At 43.1% G+C, this 22,922-nt stretch overlaps 3 protein-coding genes across 4 annotated transcripts; 2 read left to right on the forward strand and 1 right to left on the reverse strand.

Moving 5' to 3' along the window:
• The first annotated feature begins 4,317 nt into the window (after positions 1-4,317).
• On the forward strand, positions 4,318-6,872 carry LOC133896335 (geranylgeranyl transferase type-2 subunit beta 1). Its single transcript, XM_062336912.1, has 9 exons — positions 4,318-4,472; positions 4,570-4,723; positions 4,840-4,956; positions 5,169-5,235; positions 5,340-5,488; positions 5,832-5,965; positions 6,062-6,160; positions 6,259-6,334; positions 6,449-6,872. Exons 1-9 carry the CDS (start codon positions 4,410-4,412, stop codon positions 6,541-6,543), a joined length of 954 nt encoding a protein of 317 aa, XP_062192896.1. The 5' UTR covers positions 4,318-4,409; the 3' UTR covers positions 6,544-6,872.
• Positions 6,873-7,206: 334 nt separating this feature from the next.
• On the reverse strand, positions 7,207-11,225 carry LOC133895520 (AT-hook motif nuclear-localized protein 10-like). Of its 2 annotated transcripts, none has more exons than XM_062335917.1 (6): positions 11,006-11,225; positions 9,781-10,404; positions 9,258-9,310; positions 8,349-8,480; positions 7,980-8,141; positions 7,207-7,775 (listed from the first exon to the last, which is right to left on the reverse strand). In XM_062335917.1, exons 2-6 carry the CDS (start codon positions 10,295-10,297, stop codon positions 7,533-7,535), a joined length of 1,107 nt encoding a protein of 368 aa, XP_062191901.1. In that variant the 5' UTR covers positions 10,298-10,404; positions 11,006-11,225; the 3' UTR covers positions 7,207-7,532. The 2 variants fall into 2 exon arrangements, with proteins under 2 accessions (XP_062191901.1, XP_062191902.1); XM_062335918.1 differs by having other exon boundaries at positions 10,959-11,225.
• A 9,001-nt stretch (positions 11,226-20,226) lies between these two features.
• Positions 20,227-22,555, forward strand: LOC133896129 (psbP domain-containing protein 3, chloroplastic). Its single transcript, XM_062336647.1, has 9 exons — positions 20,227-20,484; positions 20,582-20,691; positions 20,787-20,852; positions 20,991-21,071; positions 21,418-21,500; positions 21,765-21,840; positions 21,911-22,029; positions 22,111-22,155; positions 22,235-22,555. The coding sequence occupies exons 1-9, from the start codon at positions 20,354-20,356 to the stop codon at positions 22,259-22,261; spliced, it is 738 nt and encodes a 245-aa protein (XP_062192631.1). The 5' UTR covers positions 20,227-20,353; the 3' UTR covers positions 22,262-22,555.
• Positions 22,556-22,922: the final 367 nt, after the last annotated feature.

The raw sequence follows: 22,922 nt of genomic DNA on the forward strand, positions 1-22,922 counted from the left end.
CTTTCCGCGCCCCTAGCGGCGCGGTGTGGCTGTAAAATCCCAAATTCCTAAAAATTGCATTAAGCATTCATGAGTATCATTAGCATCATAATTAAGGTTTTGAGTAAGAAATTGAGTGCATTTAAATTTAAATGTGAATTATTAAATCTATTAAGTAATGCATTGTGAAGGAACTATCAAATATGCTATGCAACATAGGGTTGAATACAATATTAGAAATTAGTCCATGGCATGTAAATAATATTTGTGATTTTTCCTAAATTTTAGGGATTTGAATTGAAGCCTTAAAATTTTGCGCAAGTTAGAAAAGATTGCAACTTTGAAGAATTTTCATTTAAATTTGGCTCAGGCTTTATGCGGCAAACCACTTAAAATGGGTTGCATGTGTTTTATAGTATCATACAAAAATTGTCCTAGAATTTTTGGAGTCGTGTAGGACATGCATTTGGATCAGAGAAGGGAAGAAGATTTTTGTTTCCTATCTGCCACTATTCAAGGGCCCACCAGTCATCTCCTCCACCAACCTCCTCTCTCTGTCTCTGTCTTGGCCGTCGTTGTTGTTGACTTTGTGACCAGCCACTGAGCCATGTCACTGGCCATCGAGGCTTCTAGTGAATTCGGCTGCCGCCTTACCCCCCCCCCCCCTCACTCTCTCTCTCTCTCTCTCTCTCTCTCTCTCTCTCTCTCTCTCTCTCTCTCTGCTCAATCTCTCCCCTCCTAGCTGAGCGAGCAGAGCACACGCACCACCACTGCCAAGCTCAAAATCCACCATGCCCCCAACGAGACCCCTCGAGCCTGAGCCCTGGGAAGCAAAGAGGAAGGCTGTCACTGTCTCACCGAGCTTTACCCCACCAAATCACCATCTCTCTGTGTCAAATTCATCGCGCAGACGCTTTCTTCCTCGACACCGGCCAACCTTCTCCACCCCTCGCCATCGAGCCGCCCCATCTGAGCTCATCCTCGCAAATTTGTACCGTGGTGAGCTTCCTCAAGTCCCCTCTTCCTTTTGCGCATGTTGGTTCTCCTTTGGCCCGACGCCGACATGGCTCTTCACGGGAGTTGAATGACACTGCCTGTCCATGCTCGCCGTCGGCCGTGCTGCGGCTGTGCCAATCGGCCAATAGCCGCACCGATGAATTTGATAGCACACATAGAAGCTCTAGGTGTCCTTGGCTGGCCCGCTTGCGCTGTCGTTCGTCACCGGCATGCCAGGATTGAGCCGTCGTAGTCTAGCCGTCGCCGTCCGTCGTCGCTGGCCGCTTTCTGGTCATTGCCGCCATCCACTTTTGCTTCAAAAAGGTTTGTGTCTTGCATTTCGAAGAACTCATGCGTTGAGAGGCAAGTGGGTAGTTTCGGGTATGAGAAAGGTTGTCTCGGAGGCCAAGAGGATGAATCCGAGTCATGTGGGTAAAGATGTATCCCTACAGGGTGTAAGAACAGTTTGAATTGTCATGCTCTCGATCATGAGCATACTTAAGTTTCATCTGCATCAGTCGTAGAATTTCGCTCAGTTTGGGACTTGGAAAGTATGTGAGCTTCTAGGAGAAGCATGTGCTGGTACTCATTTAAGTTGGGCAAACTTACTTTATTGAAGACTATGTTTATTGCCGGTTAATGCTAGATGTTCAGGCCATCATGTTGGTTAAAGTGTTTTTTCGCTGAGTCAACTTAACTTTGTATCCACTCCTTACTATTCATCCAAATGTATTATCATTGGAGTTAGGATAGTATATACCCATATTGTGTAAGTCTTGTAAGTATCTTTGTACTCGGGGTGTTGTCCTTAAGTTGATGCAGGTATCGACGAGCTAGTTTGTGGATATTTTTATCCCTCTAACGTCGGTGATGGGCATGAGTAGAGAAGATCTGCTTAAGTTAATCCCGGTGGTGCCTTATGGGCAATGGCACTACTGGCCTTTTGTTTTATTCATATCCTTTCGCTGCATATGAAAACTCTAATATAAGTAGAAATTGGAATTGTGAACAAGATACGTAATATAAGTAAAGTCTTTACACTCTATTCATATCTTGTGATGAAACAATGTTATAAATGATATGTGTTGTGATCTTGGATTTTGTTGAGCATATATCGGGATTGCCAAAATTACTCTCATTTTAATCGACTAATTTATCGATTAAGCTAAGTGTAATTTTGATAGGTTTGACAGTGACGGTGCGGCATGATGTGGCGGCCTACTCCAACTCAAATCCGTGTGCCTGGTGGTGTGGCGCGGCAGCCCAGCGGCGGTTCCCGAGCACCAGATGATGCGGTGGGGTGGCCCTCCGGGCAGCCCGGTGATGCGCCGCCACGTCTCCATCCATCTCGACCACCACATCGTCGTCATCCCTCACCGGCTTGTTGCCCACCTCCATCGTGCCCATGCTGTTGTCGCTCTTGGAGCTGAGTTTGAGTTGTTGATGTGTTGCCGCTTCGGCTTCGTGCGGTGGGTCAGTGGTGTTACGTGGTGGTTCGGTGGTGTGGTGGTCCGTTGGAGTGGCGGTGGTGGTGGTGCGCAGCGGCCCGACAGCCTTGTTGCTCGTCGGTGCGCTTCCTTCTGTTGCACTGGCACGGTGGGTGTGTCGAGGGCACTGCTCGTGTGTTGCGTCGAGATCAATGCCCCGCTGCATCGTAGCCTCATCCGTCTTGCTGCCAAGTTGGGGGGCTGGTTCTTCTCTCCTGGGCGTTCAGTTGTCGCTGGTCAGGGATCCTTGATTTGCGTGCCACTTGTGGTTCGTCTTGACCATGGGCACTTGTTGGTTCATCGTGTCATTTCTTCTATTATGCTCTCTTAAGCTTCATGCGTTGGTGATCCGCTGCAAAGTCTAGGCCGTCTGTGATCTTGTTGCGCCTGTGTGCCTTTAGTTGGGGCTTGGCGGTGCTCTATTTGGCGGTGTTGCGGGTTAGGGAACACCAGGCGAAAGCCTAGAATTGTGTCCTGTCGATGCCAACGCCGGCGATGCCCTCAAACGTTGTTCCCTTCTTAGAGGTGGTGCTGCGGTGTTCCCTGCCAAATCTCGGGATGTTCTACGGGTGAAAACCCTTTTTCCGATGCTTAGGATTGGTTGACGGCAGCGACTTTGGGGTTGTGCCCTCCTTGGAGGCGTCGTCTAGAAGTGACCCTCCCCGCGGGTTTGGTTTTTTCTATTTTGTGGCGTTGTCATCCATCTCAAGCCTAGTCTAGCTAGGTACATGGTCATGTGTCGAGGTCGTCTCTACAGTGCGTTTGGCCTAGTTTAGCTAGGCGGTTTGCCCATTGTGTATCGTAGTTTTTGCTCGGTTGTTCCTTAATTAACCGAGCATTCATGTCTGTTGGGCTTTCTTCTTCATTAATGCAATGGGTAGTTTTGTTGTCGGTTCCATTTCAAAAATTAATATAGACCCCTAGTTGATACAGGAACTTTACAAGTGCCCCTTGGTTTGGCTCTCTCTTTTTCCCCTCATCGGCTCATCCACCGCCCCTTACTCTAACAGTTGCCGCAACCGTATGTCTCCTTAGGAAGCACAAATCCGTACCCCTCTCGTCACCCTACGCATGCCCTAGCACCGGATCTTCACTCCCCTCCTACGCTGCTAAAGAAAAAGGACCGGAAGATTTTGCTCAAATAGCAGTAGGTGAGGAGAGGAAGACAAAATATTTTTTATTTTTATATATTTTTAAAAAAAATTGTAAATATATGCATCTATTTTGAAAAATTACAAATATAGACTCATGTCGCTAATTGGAAGAGCGACAGGCCATTGGAAGGGCGAGTGGCATGTTTGAAAATTAAAAATATCACGTTCCAATGCTCTTAAAATTCAAAACACTATCAAAATAGCATGAAAATTCTAAAAAAATCTTTAGGTCAAAAGATGTTATCATCTAGATCTTCAAAAAAAAATTATACAAAAATATGATTTGTACAATGAGAAACAAAAAAGACATTTTCTTATTGCACAAGTAATTGTTTGAGTTACAGTTTTTTGAGAGCTAGATGATATATACTCTACACCACAAAATATTTTTCCCAATTTTTCATGACAATTTCTATAGTGTTTTGAATTTTGAGAGCATTGGAACACAAGATTTTTTTTATTTTTAAGCCTATCCTTTTCACCCTTTTGGCGGATGACAAGAGTCTAGATTTTTAATTTTTCAAAATAAAAGCATATGCTTGCAATTTTTTATTTAAAAAATACAAAATTAAAAAAACGTTCAAGACGGAAGGGACTACTGCCATGACAAAATGGGCCTTGGCCCCTACCACGTCCATGTTCGAACCGGGCCTTCCTTTGGGCCTCCGATGCCTTCCTAGATTCGTCTGCTCGCACTTGACCATTCACGTGTGAGGAGGAGCAGCCATCAAGCACCGTGCTCTGTGCTCCCCTGTAGAGGTCGAAGAAGGAGCACGAGCCGAGCGAGGCGGCCATGGGGGACGAGGGGGACCTGGCCGCGGACAAGCACGTCCGCTACATCGTCACCGTGGAGAAGGTACGCACCCAGCCACCTCGCCCCCATCTCCTCCCACCCGCGGCGCGAACTCTTTCCGGTTCCAACGGCCGCTCCCTTTGCCTTCTCCTCGCCGCAGAAGAAGGACTCGTTCGAGTCGCTGGTGATGGAGCACATCCGGCTCAACGGCGCCTACTGGGGCCTCACCACGCTCGACCTCCTCCACAAGCTCCAAGCCGTCGACGCCGCCGAGGTCATCGACTGGATTATGTCCTGCTACGACCCCGAATCTGGTACGCTCTCTCGCCAATTCTCGATTTATTATTTTTTGTGGTGTTTGGGATTTTGGGAAAAAAAATGGTTCTTGATTCGTATGTGCGCTCCTCTTGGGATGCACGTGGCTTTGCAGGTGGGTTCGGAGGGAACGTTGGGCACGATCCGCATGTCCTCTACACGCTCAGCGCCGTGCAGGTCCTCTGCCTCTTCGATCGGCTGGATGTCCTCGATGTCGATAAGGTTGCTGATTGTATCCTTTTCCAGATTTTGAATTAGGTTCATGCTTTTCCAGATTGAAGTGAATCCTAAAACTTTGGTTTCGTGAGCTGAGATTTGCATGAATGGACGAATTTGTTCAGTGGTTCTTTTTCTCAAGCTCTCAATTCTCGTGCATATATTGGAGTAGCCACTCCCTGAACTTGAAATCTAGTCCCTTTCTTTTCCTTATGTAAATTGTGTCAGATGTCGCCGGACTTCAAAATGAGGATGGATCATTTTCTGGTGATATTTGGGGCGAAGTTGACACTAGGTAAAAACCCTTTAAACCTATCCTTTAGAATTCCCACTTTTGTGGTTCCAACATATCAATCCATTTGGGCTAGTAATGCAAACTTAATGTATTTCTTTCTGTAGGTTCTCGTATATTGCCCTATGTACCTTATCATTACTGCACTGTCTGCATAAAATTGATGTGCAAAAGGCTGTAGATTTTATTGTCAGCTGTAAGAACTTGGATGGTGGATTTGGAGCCATGCCAGGAGGGGAGTCTCATGCTGGGCAAAGTATGTACCTTGATTCCACTCTAACTCCTGCTTTGTGGTATTTCTGAGTGGAACTGGAATTTTGTTGTTTCTAGAGGATGCTTTATCAAAGAAGAATAGTGGGAGTACTGATTATGGAATGCTTTAGGCTAGCTTAAAATAAACATTACTGAAATTTTATACTCCTATGATTATTGGTGGCATTTTCATTGACTTGTTGTAGCGTCATCCTAAGAGTAGCATGTCTAGGATGGCCTGAAATTAGCTTTCCTGGATGAGATTATTTCAGACTCATGTATTTTTCTGCAAGTTATCGCTTTATATGGTTCAGGTAACCCTGAACACTATATACATTTTCATGCAGTATTTTGTTGTGTTGGTGCTCTTGCAATCACCGGCTCTCTGCATCACATTGATAGAGATCTCCTTGGATGGTGGCTCTGCGAGCGCCAGTGTAGAGACGGTGGACTTAATGGGCGACCTGAGAAACTAGCTGATGTGAGATTTACTTTCTTCGTCTCAGGTTGTATATTATTTGCATCCCTCACTACTCCTTGCCACCCTGGATTTAATTGAACTGTTCAAATTCTGAAGGTTTGCTACTCGTGGTGGGTGTTATCAAGTTTGATAATGATTGATAGAGTGCACTGGATTGACAAGGAAAAACTTACAAAATTCATACTAAATTGTCAGGTAACTGTTTTATTATTCCCAACTCTGCCATTTGGATAACCATATATCCCTTGACTCATGGATCAGTTCCAATTATTTTCATGTATGTGGATCGGCAGGACATAGAAAATGGTGGCATTTCAGATAGACCAGATAATGCGGTAGATATCTATCACACATACTTCGGAGTTGCAGGTGCTTATTCTTAACGTACTGTGGTATTTTTATCATAAGGATCTTGTATGTGGCATGTGAATGAATTAGAATTATTAACTCTTCGCTGAATCAGTTAGCCTCTATTGCAAACAGGGCTTTCACTGATGGAGTACCCTGGGGTGAAGCCTATGGATCCTGCCTATGCGCTGCCGTTGGATGTTGTCAATCGGATTTTCTTGAGAAAATAAAACATTCCACGGATGATACCATCGAATTTGGATAGTGTGGTCCAAAACTTAGAAATTCATAGTAGCAAGCCGTGGAAGAAAGGTAGTTGAGAGATGTAGAATCAATTTTAAATGGGGTCAGGGATAACATGTCCGAATATCACAAGAGCACATCTTAAACTTTCTTGACAGTCGACTATACAATTTTTGGCTGTTGTATTGTCTACCACGGCAGCAAACGTTGGTTGGCCGACTATTGTCCTCTTGTCGCTGTGTGTTTCAGGAATGTTTTTCTAGCATTTGGCACTTGCTGCGTTGGACATCCAATGAAAGTTTATTTTGTTTCTTGATCTGATTCTCTTATTACTTAGTGACATTGTATTGGCCAAAAGAGAAAAGAGACAGATATGACTACTTGAGTCATCGAGCCACTTTAATGAACAGTGGTCTTCTTAGCAGACACACACAGCATAAGCATGTGACTCTAGAAGCCAAGTGTTCTAACGAAAATGCGCATGAATGATCGTGTCAAAGAGTTGTTGTAACAATATTTGACTGCTAACGTTTTAGCTAAACGAAGCAATCTATAACCAGTGTGAGAAATTTTGAAGCGCGGCGACTGCAGCAGCAAAAATTGTCAATTGAAACCAACACGTTCATATAAATCTTCTGAAGCAATCAACGGGCAATATATCCTGGTTTCTTTACTCAACTTGGTAGAACATAAGACTAACAATATTCGATAACGCTGTTAGGATCACATGGTCATATCTCAATACATAATCTCGAGATAACAATAAACAGCTACCTAGCACAGGAATTCAGGCTGAAACCTACGATAAAGCTACAGACTTACCAGCTACAATCCTCTCCCTAATTAAGCTTCAGATTTACACTGCATAGCAGCTAGTCAGAGAATGAGCGCCACTGAAGCGCAAATTGCTCCTTTTCTGCCCGGGAGGCAGTTTGCAAACGGTATATGGAGTCGGATTCGGTCAAGGATGCAGAGCTCATTTCCACGGCATGCTAGACAGGATTGGCGGTTGGTTATTGCTGCAGGAAGCCATGCCTTGATGCAGTGGTCGTGGGCTTCCAGCGCCACCAGATGATTCGCTCAATGTACCTCTTGAAGGGGGGCTGTTGGGCCCCATCCCGGTGGTCGGAGCGACCTTCAGTGGTGCCGATGAGGGGTCTGAAGGAGCATGCTGTTTTCGCTCTCTTTTTCCATCAGCATTGAAGCTTCCCACTACTATCTGCAGATAATATATGCAATACTGATAATCAATGTCATTGTCTTGAGTGTATAATAGACAGTAGAAATTATGCAGTGATTCCAAACTACTTATAGGATACCAACCCTAATTTGGAACACATCTACATTTCAAAAACAGAAGTAGGAATATTGAACTGGAGATGCACTGTTTCTAATAAATCACTGCAAGGGAGAAAAATAATACCTGAATTGGCGAAGCTGCTATGAGAAGACCTGCAACTCCACCACCCAAGAGACGACCATCAGGACCAGCCAGTGACACACTGAGCCCTCCGGTTCGACTATGCTGGCCTCCATTCTCCGTTAGAAGGAATGACCCAGACAGTGATAGTATCTCGAATCGACCCTACGGAAAAAAAAAGGAATTATTAGTGTTTGTAATTAAAGTATTCTACATTGTACAGTGACAACACATCTGCGACTAGACAAGAAGTTTACACCTCTCACAATCCAATCAATATATCTGGAAAGTTTACGATTAACAGCTTGTGACAATATTTCTATTTCACAGAGAATTATTATCTATTGGTTTCCACTGGCTATAAGTACAAACCTCGTATGTTACGGTTCCACCTGAAGTAGCAGTCTGGCGAAGTGTTACATTTGATATGGCACCATTTGCTGAGAGAACGCAAACTGCACGTGTTCCATGCTGAGAAAACGACATAATCTTTGCTGACACATCCTGAAAAGAAGAGTGCAAGTATTTGTTTCATCAATATTCAGATAACTCTGCAAATAAAAGATCCTGGAACCTTTAGCTTTGCTTTAATGAACAGTCAGAAGTTCAGAACTCAACACCTTAACATTTTCTGGAAAAAAAATAAGAGGCAATTTAGCATTTTTAAGCTATGCAAGTACCACTAATAGCAAAGTCACAGCAATAGAAAATTAAGTAACATAAATTATGGTCAACTACAGAGCTTCTAAAGCACAGTATCAAAGCTGGTCAATTTGGAATGAATTAGTCACCGATTGGATTTTCTAAATGAAACATTTTTTGAATGATAATAACATAAAGCAGCCAATCATATGCACGCGCCAGAATTGCGACAACAAAACTAGAAATGTTGCAAATGATCAAGAGGAGATTGATAATCAGTTACCACAGTACAAAATGAAAAAGTTTACACTCATAATTGTCATCAGCACCATATGATAGAAAGAAGACATCTAAACACAATGATATAGCTTAGTGCAAAATAGGAATTAGTTCGCGCTTCAAATTGCATTTCTGAATTAACAATTTGGCAATTTTCAACTTACTGAAGAAATGGCAAACCATACTTTCTTTTTTTCTGGTTAAAAGATTGTATAGTGGGAACAGTATAGAAAGAAAAGTAGTGACAAAATGTAAAACATGTGCAGAGAATCCAGGAAAAATGAAGGTGAGAACATATTCTGAGAATAGAACAAGAAAAGAAACTATCAACATGTTGAAATGCAAGATAGGATGCTATACCTCCCCAGCTTGAACTGTAATAACATGAGGTGTAAATCCAACTCCTGATGACCCTACAAGATGACTTTAAATTAGGGCTAGCTATGTTAATCATAAAGAAAAATAGAGTTGATGCACATCAACTTCACACAATTTAGCATACATAATACATGTATTTCATAATTTAGCAGAGAAATAACCACATGTCCACCATTCTCAAAATCAAAGCATGAATAGTTAAATACTGACATAATCGAAGATAAACAAGGCCATTCAAAATCAATCATTTTGTACAGTGCATTAATAAAAGCTAGATGGATAATTTTCATAGAACTACACCCTTCAACAGTTGTAACATGGTAAACTGCGAACCAGATCTAACCTCTACACGCATCTAATAAGAAACTTGAGCCAGCTAAAGACAATTTTTTTCTAATATTCTACATCGACAACATCCATAAGGAAAACAAGAGCAATTTTTTCTTCTGCTCCTACTGAAAAGGCAAACCGTCCAACAGAGCGAGCATTGGAGTAAAGATTTTACTGATAGCATCAATGCGCGGCTTGTTGGTAGACCCCTTAGGCCGGCCCCGCTTCTTCATTCCGTCCGGCGACACCACCGTCAAAGGGTTCGCCGGATTCAACCCCTCCGGTGAGAACGGCCCAGAAGAACCCTGTGTCATCGCCGGCGACCCTGTAGCCGCAGGCACCAATGCCAGCGACATGGACCCGTCGAGCCCGTACTTCCTTGGCCGCCCGCGCTTCTTCTTGGCCACTGGTTCCCCCATGCCCGCCGACGCCGCGGCGCCATTGCCTCCAGCGACCACCGCCACGGACATGCTAGCGCCGTGGACCGCGCCTTGCGGCTGGTAAACCGGCGGCAAGGCCGAGGAGCTCACTGGGGCGAAGACAGGTGTGCCGTCCGCGGTGTACGCCATCCGCACACTCTGCATGGCTACGGACGACGGCGGCCCAGGCGCCGGCGCCGGCGCCGGCGGGCTCTTCGGCATACCGAACAGATCCCTCCCCGCCATCAGCCCTTGCTCGGACCTCACCTCCATGGTGGAATAGAACCCGTTTCTTGGACTTGAACTCTAAAACCTGCAATTTTTATCACCGGCGCTAGCTCACGAGCGCTCATGTGAGGTCCGGACTAGGGATTGCAAGGCTGCAAAACAAAAACCCATAAAACCCCTCAGTGCTCAAAGACGAGATCTTTCTCACGACGAACACACAGTTTTACAGCAGAAGCAAATTACTGGAAGAAATGGAAGATAAAAATAGGTAGAAACGAAAATAAAACCGAACAACTCGGTGCTCAAAGACGAGATCTTTCTCACGACGAACACACAGTTTTACAGCAGAAGCAAATTACTGGAAGAAATGGAAGATAAAAATAGGTGGGAACGAAAATAAAACCAAATAATAATAACTTAAGGAAATGGAAGATAAAAATAGGTTAAGAAAATGGTAAAAGCTCCAGGAAAAGGTAGGTTGAAACACCAAGCTTGGGTCAGGATTTAGCAAACAGAGCACAGAAGCTGCAGATCCCCATTTTTGCCCGGATTTCGCAGGCGAAAAAACCAACAAATCACCAGAATTTCGGGACCCATAGTTGCAAAAGAAGAAAAATATTAAGTTGAAAAAGGATAAGGAAAAACAAGAAGCCAGCACAGTTCCAAACTGGAGCTCATGAGCTAGGAGAAGACATCACAAACTCACACTAGCACCACACAAGGAGACGAACAAACTTGGGAGATTTCAACTACCTAGCACTCATGGTTTCTTGCTTATAGCCTCCAATTTATCTCTCTCTTTTTTTTCCTCCTTTTCTTCGCCTCTCTAGTTCACATGGGCTCTTTCTTTTTCACAATTAACAAAAAGGATTTTTTTCAGGGAAAAAGAAAAATAGGATGCAGGTAAGTAGAGCACGCCAAAATTGCCTCGGGAGAAATATATAATTGCTGTAGCAGATAAGAAGAGGAGTAGATGGATCACGGATGCAGGGGTCCATCTCATTTGACCCCAGCACTGGTGCAATTTACTTTGAGACCCCCTCTAGCTTTTGGCCTTACTTGAGTGATTGTCTGTGCTCTTTTTCTGTGTTTGGTTTACCCTGGCCGCTGGGGCAGATTGGCCTAAAACACAGCTAATAGCTATTCCACCAATCATTTCCCAGCAAGAAAACAAATGGCATGCAAAAACCAGATTGCCGTTTTTATTTTTGGTCAGATTGCCGCAGGAAGTCTGAACTCGTCGTCTCCTCCTGGTTGCAAAATGAGAGATTTATAAAGACCTTTGCTTATCTATAGAAGTGCCTCCGTAAAAACCGTCGTGGTAAAGTTTGTTTCCATTCTTGTGCTAAATTTAGAGTGCCAGAAATTGGCCATAACGTAAGTACGTTTTTTTTTTCATAAGAAATATTGCCTCTCCCAGAACTTCAGCATACCTACTTTGTCGTTGGTCCTTTGTAACAAAGTTTTTTTCCCTTCTACTTGCAGGTTGTAAAAACTAAGGGTATGTTTGAGCTTCTGTTTTTGAGTTTTTTAAAAACTGTATTTTTTTTATCTGAAAAATTATTTTTGGAAATAGATTGTTGGCTTCTACAATAAATTTTTAACTTCTCGACACATACCTTCTAAAAAAACGTCTCTCAACGAGCTTCTCAGCTTTAATTTATTTTCCTTAGAAGCAGATTTCTAACTTCTCCAGAACCCTATTTGTTTTAACTTCAGGCTTCTAACTTCTGGTAGCAACAGAAATAAAAACAGAAGTAGAAAACAAATAGGGTGTAAGCTAATAAACATGATAAAGTTTTTAAGGCTACATAACTTGTAAGCAGCAAAGTTTAGCTATATCATTACAATTTTGGAAACTGTTCTGAGAAATGCTTGTGACTAAGCTAACAAAATTGAATAACATTTCGTTAACCCTATGTTTGTGAAAACAAAAAAGTGTGGACAAGGAACGAATATATGTGTGGAACATGCATTTTATTAATTCTTTTTTAATATATAAAGTACATGAGTTTGTAGCAGTTTGTCTATTCTATCTTTTGCGTCGATGCATATGGAGATTATTTGACTGGAGAGATTGCGTAATTTGCCGATTCTCGAAGCCTAGATAGGCGCATTCGATTAATTACATATGCAGGGCAAGCCTGTAGAAAACCTCTGATTAAACTACGTTTTGGTTGTCGTCATATAGAATATTGCTCGTCTATATGCAAAGTATGGCGTAATTATAGGTATGGGTGGTTATCGTTATGCCAAAGCTCGATCATAACTATGCCATCACCACGTCAATTTGTGAACGGAAAGTGTTGATGAAGAGGATGACTTTCGTCTTGTCGGTGCCCAATCATGTGTACGCCTGCCTTCATGAAGTGCCGACGGATGTGTCACCTTCACCTCGTCGGCGCCTGGCAACGAAGTGTCCGATCCCATAAACTTGGGACGTGTCGATAAAATGCTGGCTAGATGGAAGAGTGCACTGCAGTTAGTAACACCAATATAATGTTTGGACAATGCTGGCTAGATGGAAATTTTGACATCATTTCGCTCCTCACGCATTTACCACGACAAAGGTGTGTGTCTGATGTAGAATTAATCATACTCTAACGGGGATAATCGTCCACGCCTCCCAGGATCGTGGCCATCCCATCGCATTAGGTGGAACATTTGATCTTGCATCAACGGGGATAATCGTCCACGCCTCTATGTGTCATGGCCGTCCCATCGCATTGGGGCGGAACACTTGATCTTGCACCAGCAGAGATAATCATCCACACCTCCATCGGTCATGGCTGTCACATCGCATTTGGCATAGCACTTGATATCTCACCAACGGGGATAACCGTCCATGCCTCTATGGGTCGTGGTTGTCCGATCGCATTGGACGGATGACTTGATATTATACCAACGGGGATAATCGTCCACGCCTTCATGGGTCGTGGCTATCACATTGTATTAGGCAGATGAATTGATCTTGTACCAATAGGGATAATCGTCAACACCTCCATGGTGGTCGTCCCATCGTGTTGGACAAAACTATATGTAAATTGATCATTGAATCTCTTAGAGTTTCGCCTTATTTAAAAAGTTGTGCAATGTTCTCATCAACACAAAAACTTCCTCTTCCCTGTAAACCACTCAAATTTTGAACTTCCTTTATCGCCACCGATTTTATCTTTGGTTCTTTTCTTTCCATTCCATCTACATTTCCTTTCATTCTGTCAGCTACCATCCAAAATCATCCGTCAAATTCACTGTTCATCGATTTTGTTTCTCTAAAAATTAGTGTCTTCTATTTCTCTAAAAATCCTAAAACTTTTTTACACATTTTATAATCCATGTATAACCCATTTTAATTGGATTCACCCAAAAAGATTGTATAGAATTTAAACTAAAATTATTCCAAAAAATACTACTTTATAACTTCTAATAATTGTTAGGGTCTCAAATAAAATCCCAAAAATCTGGAAAAAAAAATCACCAATATTCTTCTTATGTGATGGAATAATTTCTAAAGTTATTTTCAGCCATAGGTTATATGGTCAAAAAAGAGTTCCTTTATAATGTTATATTTATATGCAACATGATAGAATAGATGAAAATACAACTGTCATATAACCAAATGCTTTGTATGAGTAAGGCTTGGCCTCACACCTCACTAGTTGTAACTTCACAGAAAGGTCTAAGTCTGTTGAAGTTCACTGAAAAACAAGAATTTGAGTTGGGGCATGTGCCCTCGCTGGGCCTCTCCTAGATCTGCCCCTGCCTGATATCCACTCTTAGACAAAAATGCAACGGGGATCAAGAGAAGACTTCAACGATCTAAGTGAAGTCACATGATCCGATTGGGGTTCTGAGTGAGTCATGGGAAATTCCATGTGAACCCTCTTGTTATAAGCTCCTGGTAGTCTTTCTGTAGGTGGATATTGTGGCAAAACTCGATAGGTATGGGGCCACATTATGCCTACTCTAGCCATGACAACGGTGAATATTGTGCACATCTTGTAGATAAAGTGTAAAACTTCTACATAATGTAAATCTATTCAAATTGTCGTGTTTGTGGTTATGGATGGGCGAAGCTACGGCCACACAATGGCATACGTACCTCCTTGGTGTGTGTGAGAGAGAGTAGGCTATGTGCCCTTGCTTTTATAAGTGTAGGCTACGTGTCATGCGTTGGATATGACTATATGCCTGCTAGCAATAAAACTTAGGGAACTGGTAGGATTGATGTGTCTTTTATGGGGCCAGTAGCTATAAATTTGACTTAAAAGTTGTTTTACCCAAATACTTTCAAACTTGCTTGTAAAACCAACGTTGCATAAAAATCGGTTTTCCGTTAAAACTAAGCCATATGGTCTTATCATAGGTTATATCGCTTATGCATCTATTAACTCATTAAAGTAGTATTAGGACTTATTGAGTACTCTAAGTACTCACTCTTGCTTACTTTTAGATGAGGAACCTGAGTACGACTTCACTAACAATAAAGACGAAGAATAAAGAAGACTAGAGTTACATCCGTACCCAAGTTGTTCGTAGGCATTGTGCATATCTATCTACTGTTATATTGTGTTTTTGTTTTGTGTTCCAGCCTTATGGCTATTTATGTAATAAACTCTTTGATGTAAGACTTATGTGAGACCTTTACTATAGTACTGTAAATGAACGATATATGGTTGTGATGCCATTCTATGAAAAAATGCACGTATCAGTTATTGATCCGGAGACGGATACGAGATACACATGTGATAAAAAAGGTCTGACAATATGGTTCAAATTGACCATGTCAAAAAAAATGTTGATTTAGTCAAAGTTTGATAACTCTCTTCACATAGAATAACTTGAGATCCCAAAGAACCAGGCGTTGGTGATGGTTCGTATCACGGCACATTGGTTTGGATTGTAAATTTGTCATTCCATCAGAGATTCCTTAATAACTACGAGGAGACAACGAAATGGAACCACCAAGAATATACTTGATATTTTCCCCTTGAAATGTTATAATGAAGAAAAAATATGGAAGAACATATATCATGGTCTGAATCCTTATACCTAGTAAAAACCGACACCCAACATTGAATTAGCTCTCCGTCTAGTCACAAATACATGACGGTTTGAACAAGCTTCTACTCAAACTTTTGAAGTTTTGATAATTAATATCTTTTGAAATATATAGAATGATAACATAAAAAATAATATAAGATGTACTTTCATACTATACTAATAACTATTTGAATTTTATAAATATATTTAAATAGAAAGTAATGTTAAAGTTTCATTTTGAAAATTATGCCATTATACAAAATGTAATATTTATAACCAGAGGAAGTAGTAAAATACAGTTCGAATTCAAGGACATATCTAAACAGTAGGACTATTAGAATTTTTTAATAATAAAAGGATAACTTCCGATCTCTGCACCAACTAAAGATGCACATTGCTATTTTTTTTTTAAAAAACAAGTATTTAAATTCATGTCTAAGAGAAATCAAATTTAAATGATCTAGACATATAGCCACACCCTCGATCAACGCTCAGTTCCTAAGGACTATTAGAAATTGGAACCTCAGAAAAAAGAAAAGACTATTAGAATCTGGAATGCCAAAAAAAAGACATATTTATGCTGTATTCCTGCATGAAGTATGAACCCATTCAACGTGATCCATAAAGAGACAAAAACATGTCCAAACAGGGACGCGTCGGCCGGGAACATGCGTCCTGTTTTGCTCACGACGCACAGAACAGCCTCAACGATCATGAAAACAATTTTTTTTAATAGCTATGCATGCCTCCAAAGTTCCTGATGGGCACGCCATTTATTCAATGCATATCCTGTCGCCCCCGACTTTTTCAGCGTGACACTATTCTATTAATCCAAGTGGTGCCGAACTGTCTGTCTGTTCATCGAGCTTATCCCAAAATGACCAAAAAAAAAATGAAAGAGAAAAAATTAGAGAAAAGAAAAGAAAAAAAGGGAGAGTTATTGTCGGGTAGAAATGGAGGCCAACAACTTTGCGCCAAATCGCCCCCTGTTTTGGAATCTTTTGCTGTTTTTGAGCAGCTCATTGACGCACGGCGTCGTCTTGCCGGCATCAGAAAACTTGCTCATCTCTGCGCTGCTGTTGTGTCTGAAAGTTGGGTCGCTAGTGGAGGAAAATTTAAATCAAAGAATAAAAATAACAAGCATAAAAAAAAAGAGAGAAAAACTTCACCAGCTGATACATATAGGCGTATTTTATGCGAGTTTTGTAGCTAACTTCTTGATCAAGAAGAGCAGCAACTACGGTTTACCCATTTCATTTTCTCATGGAAGACAGAAATTCTTCAGAGAACATACGAGAATATAAAGTCGATGTGGGACCATTTTTGCCTGGTAGGCAGAATCATGGAGAAAAACGTGCCCTCCTGGAATGATTACTCCAAATTGGAGATAAAAATTGGCAAGCGTGCATCAAGCAGTTTACATCAATTTTTCAACCAAGTTAGAATGATAGAATCGGAAGACTAATTAGTACCGAAAAGAACACATATGATGTGCGCGATTGTTGACTCTGAATATCTCCCATCTCTTTACTGATGGAAAAAAAGAAGAGAAAGGAAAAAAGAGAGGAGGTATCCCCATGTGCCCCCTCTAAATGATCAACTTCGCTTCACCTTTCACACAAAGTCTAATATCATAGCCTTCGGACCCTCGTGACCTAACAATCTCGCCTCTTCTCACCTCACAAAGTCCAGCGCATGAAGATACAGCCACTTCGGCAAAGAATTGATAGCTCATCTCTGAAAGACACCCCAACCGTTTCTACCAATAGTATTACTTCACTCAACCAAAGAGCAGTTTGAGTAAAATTTTGAAATTCATCAGTAAAATAAAAACTGAAAGTCGTATGCAGCAGTGCAGGAGAAGCGTTCTTTGTTTTTAGATCAGGTTTAGAAATTTTAAGTCCTTTAGATTGAGCTGCGTAGGAGGACTCGAGGTCAAGTTTCACTGTGCTACAGTGGAAGTTCGTGCGTGTGGTTTTGTGAGCGTGTATTTGTGTCTGCACATAGTACTATGTTTACTTTAAAAAAACTTACATTGCGACAGTACAAAAGGGAATTTTTTTATTGTATATTTTCAATTTCCAAATTTAACAAAAATAGACGTCTATTTGAAACCGTATTGGAATGGTTAAAAAATTAATTGCAACGGTGAGGAGGGCCACGGTGGTAACAACGGACACCTACTTTTATTAAATCTGAAATTTGGAAATAAAAAATAATAATAAAATTCTACAGAAGGGGGCCTTCGAGCGAGCGTTCTTTGGCAGCCCAAGAGCATCGGTGTGCGAAATGGCGATGGCCTGCCCAGCTAGCCCATCAACTGATTAAACGAAAGGCATCCTGCTCCGGGCCTCCGACGAAGACACGACCCTTTTGCCTGCATGATCGGTCCAGGCCCGCCGGCCATCCCGTCCGCACCCGGTCGCGCCCCTGGCCTACTCCTGATTCGACGGGCCGGAGGCCACCGGAGACGGCAACGGCGGCCGGCGACAGGACGACGGAACGGTGGGGCTGCGGCGGATCGGGAATACAGCGGCGGCAGGAGGCCACGAGCGGCCGAAAGAACACAGATGGAGAGACGGCCGGCGTGCCGTGCAGGGCGCGAGAATTGATTCAATGACACTGTTGGTACATGGCTAAATGGTAACCATGAGACAAAAGACAACCAAGAAACCAATTTGTCCACCACCATTATCCTGCGAGCCAAGCTAGGCATGTGTCCAAAACTTTGTGGCGCTGAAAACTCACATGGTGTAAACACATGCACCAGATTGTGCAAAATTCTATTATGGAGAACGAGTAGCCTTTCTTATTTAAGTGCTACTCTACTAGTAACAGAGTTCGCAAGAGAGGAATTCTAAAAAGAATAGCTTCAAATAACAATGTTTCATTCAAGCTGCAAATCTCCTCTTCCCCGCAGAATCACAATATAGTTAGCAATACTACTGCCAGAATAATACTACCTTCAGTAGAAAAGATAAGGCAGAGGTTAGACACTTAGGCCAATTCTAGACATCTTAGACTTGGGCATAAGTCACCTTACGCTTAACTATCTACAGGAGCTCATGTCTAAGGAAGCCTTGAGAAATCCGTGTTCTGTTCTAAACAGTTTTTAAAATTTGAGCTTATTATCTATGTACAATTGTAAAAAGTCTATATTACCCCTACACCAGTTAAAGCAATGAGTCATTTGGGTCCAACTCCAGACGCCATTGATGTCGTACCATTGGTCGGGGAGCATGGCGAGCGGGAGGTGGATCAAGCCGCGGGAGATGGCGTGGCTCCACACATCCGTCCAGGGGTGGGAGAGGCCATGACCAGGAGATCCAAAAGAGCTAAGCGCATGGTCGTAGCTTATTGACTAAAATTAAGCATGAAATATGTTGAAATCGATCGACCCATCAAAGGACCAAACAAAGGAACCAACTGCCACAAAGTATGGTTTATTTGGTTCCAAACCAGATCATGCATCAGACGAGATGATGGTTGACGTCAATTCAGAACAAGTATCTCCGAACATTTACAATTTCTCTAAACATATTAAATTTTTTGACCAAATACATCAAAAAAAATAATTCATCAAGGAATCCCCAAAATCCAAGCCAATCTTCTCCTAGGATCATAAGGTAGGCCATAAGCTGTCTAGGAGGGGGACTTATTTATCTTTCTTCTTGGCTTCTCTCGTATCACCCATACGCTATCATCACCTCCATGACAAGACGAGTATATATAATTGAGAAGATGGATCATATGAAGCTGCAAATCCATGGAGATCAACGTTTCTCAAATGTCACTATTAGAAGCCTGCAACATTATTGCCACCGCAAAATCTCTTAATGTGAGGAAAAACCCCATTGAAGGGTCCTTTAGATCTACACAACAGTTATTCAAGCGGCTAGGATAGATAAGAATGTTATGGGCAACTACCTCCCCCATGGCACTTGAAGGGTCCACCTACTCGTGGCTGACTAATTTGCCTATAGAATTGGTCTACTTGTGAAAACACCTGTGCGATTTGTTCTTGGCTAACTTTCAAGGAGCTTACCCAGCATCCCAAGAAGGAGGATGATATGCATCAATTTTGCCAACAGAACAATAAAACTCTGTGGCAAATCCTCAAAAGATTCAATAACACCAAGACATAGGTGTGTATCTAGACAAAATTTACATAGGGTGATTGTTATAGGGATTTTGGGTATTTCTACTTCAAAATTTGAGAAAAGGTAATGTTTGGTTTGAGTATGTGAATGCAATAGTGAATGGTTTGACAACACACTGAATTTGGAGTTGAACTAAGCAAATACCGTATTTTGTGCCCTTGTTACGGTAAGAACCTCTCTCTCCTCTCCTCCGGTCACCACCTCACCGGCTTCACCATGGCCAATGAACTCTCCGAGTGGTTTTGTGCCCTTGTTGTGGTAGCCTGTCGCGGCACAAGACCATTACTGACTAGCATCTGAAGATACTAGCATTTCAGCGGAGAATCGATCTCTTGAAAGACATCCAAACTGTTTGTTCCAAAACTATATGAATGAAAAATTTCACTAGCCCTTCCGTACGCATAGGCTATCCAGATCGTTTATTTATATTGATATTCGTGCTTAAGAGATATGTAAAAAAATATTAAGATAGAGAGAGAATTAATGAATGAATAAATATCATATGAAAATATGGATCATGTATACCCTATACGGAGTTGCCTTTCCCTAAAACTACGCTGCGATTTTGCTCCCACTAGACCAAAGTTACAGTTAGAGTGCAGCAAGGATGGGCATGCTTCTATCGTCTGATCAAGATCGGAAGTCAGGCTCTCTCTCAGGCCGCACTTGGTCAGTCGCGGCCGTGGTCCAGTCCTGATAGGCTGATAGCCCGTGCCTGCAGCAGCCTGTGTATCCTCGCCTCGTGGCCACAAGTCCCCGGCGCACGGCGCCCAGTAGCCATACAAACGGCTGGAACAAAATGTGAAGTCAGGTGATCCCGTTCCGAACAAAATATCCCGCAAGAACATCGCGCGAGCCAACCACTCAGCACCGGCTGAATTCGGGGAAGCGTCGCGCCATGGCTGCCGTGACCAGCACCAGCTCCCTCTGCCCCGCCGGCCTCTCTTCCTTGCCGTCCTTCATTCGGCTCAAACCCAGGAGCCACCGGAAGCTGCCGACGACAACAGTCTGCCACTGCCGCCCTGCTCGGTGCAGACCTCTGTTTTGATAGTTTCGCACACCTCGCTGGCATATTTCAGTACCAGCAATTACATGATAGATGCCGTGTCCTTGTCTGGCTGATCAGGATGGAGGGGCTGGACCGGAGGGAGGCGTTGCTCGGCGTCCTCCTTTCCGCCGCGGCTTCGGCTGCGGCGCCGGCGCTCGCTCCTGCCGATGCTTTGGCCGACGGCACCGGTACAGCAGAGTCTATGTTCTTGCCTGCACCGCATATGTTTCTTGTTCCCGGTATTCGAGCGATGCTTATGTCTTCAGCTTGGTCCACTGATAAGAGTTGCAGGAGGGCTTCAGTACCTACGAGGATGAGGCCAACAAGTTCAGCATTACGATTCCACAAGGTAGCTCTTTCCCTTCAGTGGGAGCAGCTTAATTAGCTCAAGCTGTCCAACGCAAAGGAACTTAATCAGCCACTCACTGAAAAACAGTAGGCAGAATTAGAAGGCAAGCAGTGTGAGTAGCTAGCTCTATGTGTGTAGGCTGGCTGGTCGGCGCAGGTGAGGCCAGCGGCATCAAGTCCGTCACGGCGTTCTACCCTGAACAAGCCGCCGACTCGAACGGTACGCGTTCTCCCATCACGGCACCATCGGTGAAAGCTCAGTGGTGTAGAATTTTAGAGGATTTAATCCCTAGAGGAAAATTTCTTATGAGGGCTTTTGGAACAAATGAATGCTTCCTAACAAATCCTTTGAAATTCCTATCGAATAGGCTATTCCTGAGGAATTTTGAAGGAAATTGCCATTGTGTCTTGGGTTTCCTGTATTTTTTTCATGTATGATTTCAAGTGTCTAGGCACTCCAATCCTATGTTTTTCATATTGCTGCATTTTAAGAATCCTACGTTCCAAAGAGGATGTTTGGTTTACTTCGGTGAAAATTCACGGACTTGTGCATCTACCACTCTCAGTCAGCGTCGTGATCACCGGAATTGGGCCGGACTTCACCAGCCTCAAGTCCTTCGGCGACGTCGACGCCTTCGCTGAGACCTTGGTACGTGCCCTCACTTGAAGAACCATGTATTCAGCACATGTCTATGTGCGATGAGCGAATGAAAGATTCAAAGAAGAGCCAACACAGCTGCGCATGACACGGTCTGAACTCTGAACATTGAGTAGTTCGGATGCGTTCTAGAAAGAAAGAAAAAAGTAGTTCGGATGAACAATTTCCTCGTAGCAGCAGCTCATTGCATTTATCAGGTTCCTGCTTGCAAGTCATGCTCTGACGAGTGATGACTATTTGTGCCTTCTTGAGCAGGTGAACGGCCTGGACAGGAGTTGGCAGAGGCCGCCGGGGCTCGCCGCGAAGCTCATACATTCCAGGGCAGCAAACGGTGAGCACACGCATATCCTCTTGAGAAAATTGCGTCATCTCTGAACGTCCGAACCTGACCGCGCACGCAGGTCTGTACTACGTGGAGTACACGCTGCAGAACCCCGGCGAGAGGCGGCGGCACATCCTCTCGGCCATCGGGATGGCGTTCAACGGCTGGTACAACCGGCTGTACACGGTGACAGGCCAGGTGAGCAGCTCTCGCATCGCCTAGTAGACACGCCTCCACAGCTCACATGCTAGCCTAATTCTCCCGGTGTCTGTCTTGCAGTACATCGACGACGAGTCAGACAAGTACAGGCCTCAGATAGAGAAGGTGAGTGAGAGATCTCGCATCAATTCTGCCTTCTTCTTGTTCCGGTTATCGCCGGAGTGCTGAAGGATGGGTTTTGCAGGCTGTCCAATCGTTCAAGTTGACATGAAACAGCGCTCTGTGTGGAACGATCAGCGGTCGACGGTCTGCAGACAAGCCAAGGTAGACGAAACCAAAGTTCAGTAGCGAACATAAACTTTGCGCCACTTGTGCATGTAATTGCTTCTCTTTTTATTGATACATAAGCCGGCAATGTTTGGGTCTTTCGGGAAAGAAAAGTAGCGAACATATACGCATGTGAATAGATGAGTTGCCATTTCATAGAGTAGTGGGCGATCAATTCGATCAAACACAAACATGTATTCCACATTCAGCTCGAAAAGAAAATCTATGTCTACGATCACTGCGGCGTTGCTGAGGTGCAGTACGGACCATCTGTGATGAGATGCTGAGTTACAAGAAACCCTTTTTTTTTCCGACCGACAAAACTCAATCTTTTTTAAAATATCAGTACAACCCATAAACGTACACACTTATACCACCACATATACGTACTCACATAATATTTATTGGACTAGATATGCAGAGCTTGGAGATTGACGAAGACACCACAATTGCCGATTATTAACGCCTCAATGGTTATGTCGTTTACTACTTAAAAAAATTCCGCTTGGTGAGACAAGCAATGAGAAAACATGTGATTTGTTCTATGGTGGGCAGGGGATATAACAATATCCACTAACCATCATGCCAAGACTTGTTTATAGAAA

The sequence above is a fragment of the Phragmites australis genome, chromosome 16 (assembly GCF_958298935.1).
Source record: "Phragmites australis chromosome 16, lpPhrAust1.1, whole genome shotgun sequence".
NCBI lineage: Eukaryota > Viridiplantae > Streptophyta > Magnoliopsida > Poales > Poaceae > Phragmites > Phragmites australis.

Bases quoted from the DNA above. Each gene is read 5' to 3' on its own strand.
- LOC133896335 (XM_062336912.1), top strand. From the start codon at position 4,410: ATGGGGGACGAGGGGGACCTGGCCGCGGACAAGCACGTCCGCTACATC. The intron at 4,724-4,839 runs GTACGCTCTCTC...GTGGCTTTGCAG, and splicing joins CTGCTACGACCCCGAATCTG to GTGGGTTCGGAGGGAACGTT. The intron at 6,161-6,258 runs GTAACTGTTTTA...GTGGATCGGCAG, and splicing joins AATTCATACTAAATTGTCAG to GACATAGAAAATGGTGGCAT.
- LOC133895520 (XM_062335917.1), bottom strand. From the start codon at position 10,297: ATGGAGGTGAGGTCCGAGCAAGGGCTGATGGCGGGGAGGGATCTGTTC. The intron at 8,481-9,257 runs GTATAGCATCCT...TCTTCTTTTCAG, and splicing joins TTACAGTTCAAGCTGGGGAG to GATGTGTCAGCAAAGATTAT. The intron at 8,142-8,348 runs GTTTGTACTTAT...TTTTTTCCGTAG, and splicing joins GTGGAACCGTAACATACGAG to GGTCGATTCGAGATACTATC.
- LOC133896129 (XM_062336647.1), top strand. From the start codon at position 20,354: ATGGCTGCCGTGACCAGCACCAGCTCCCTCTGCCCCGCCGGCCTCTCT. The intron at 20,692-20,786 runs GTACAGCAGAGT...TCCACTGATAAG, and splicing joins TGCTTTGGCCGACGGCACCG to AGTTGCAGGAGGGCTTCAGT. The intron at 22,030-22,110 runs GTGAGCAGCTCT...TCTGTCTTGCAG, and splicing joins TGTACACGGTGACAGGCCAG to TACATCGACGACGAGTCAGA.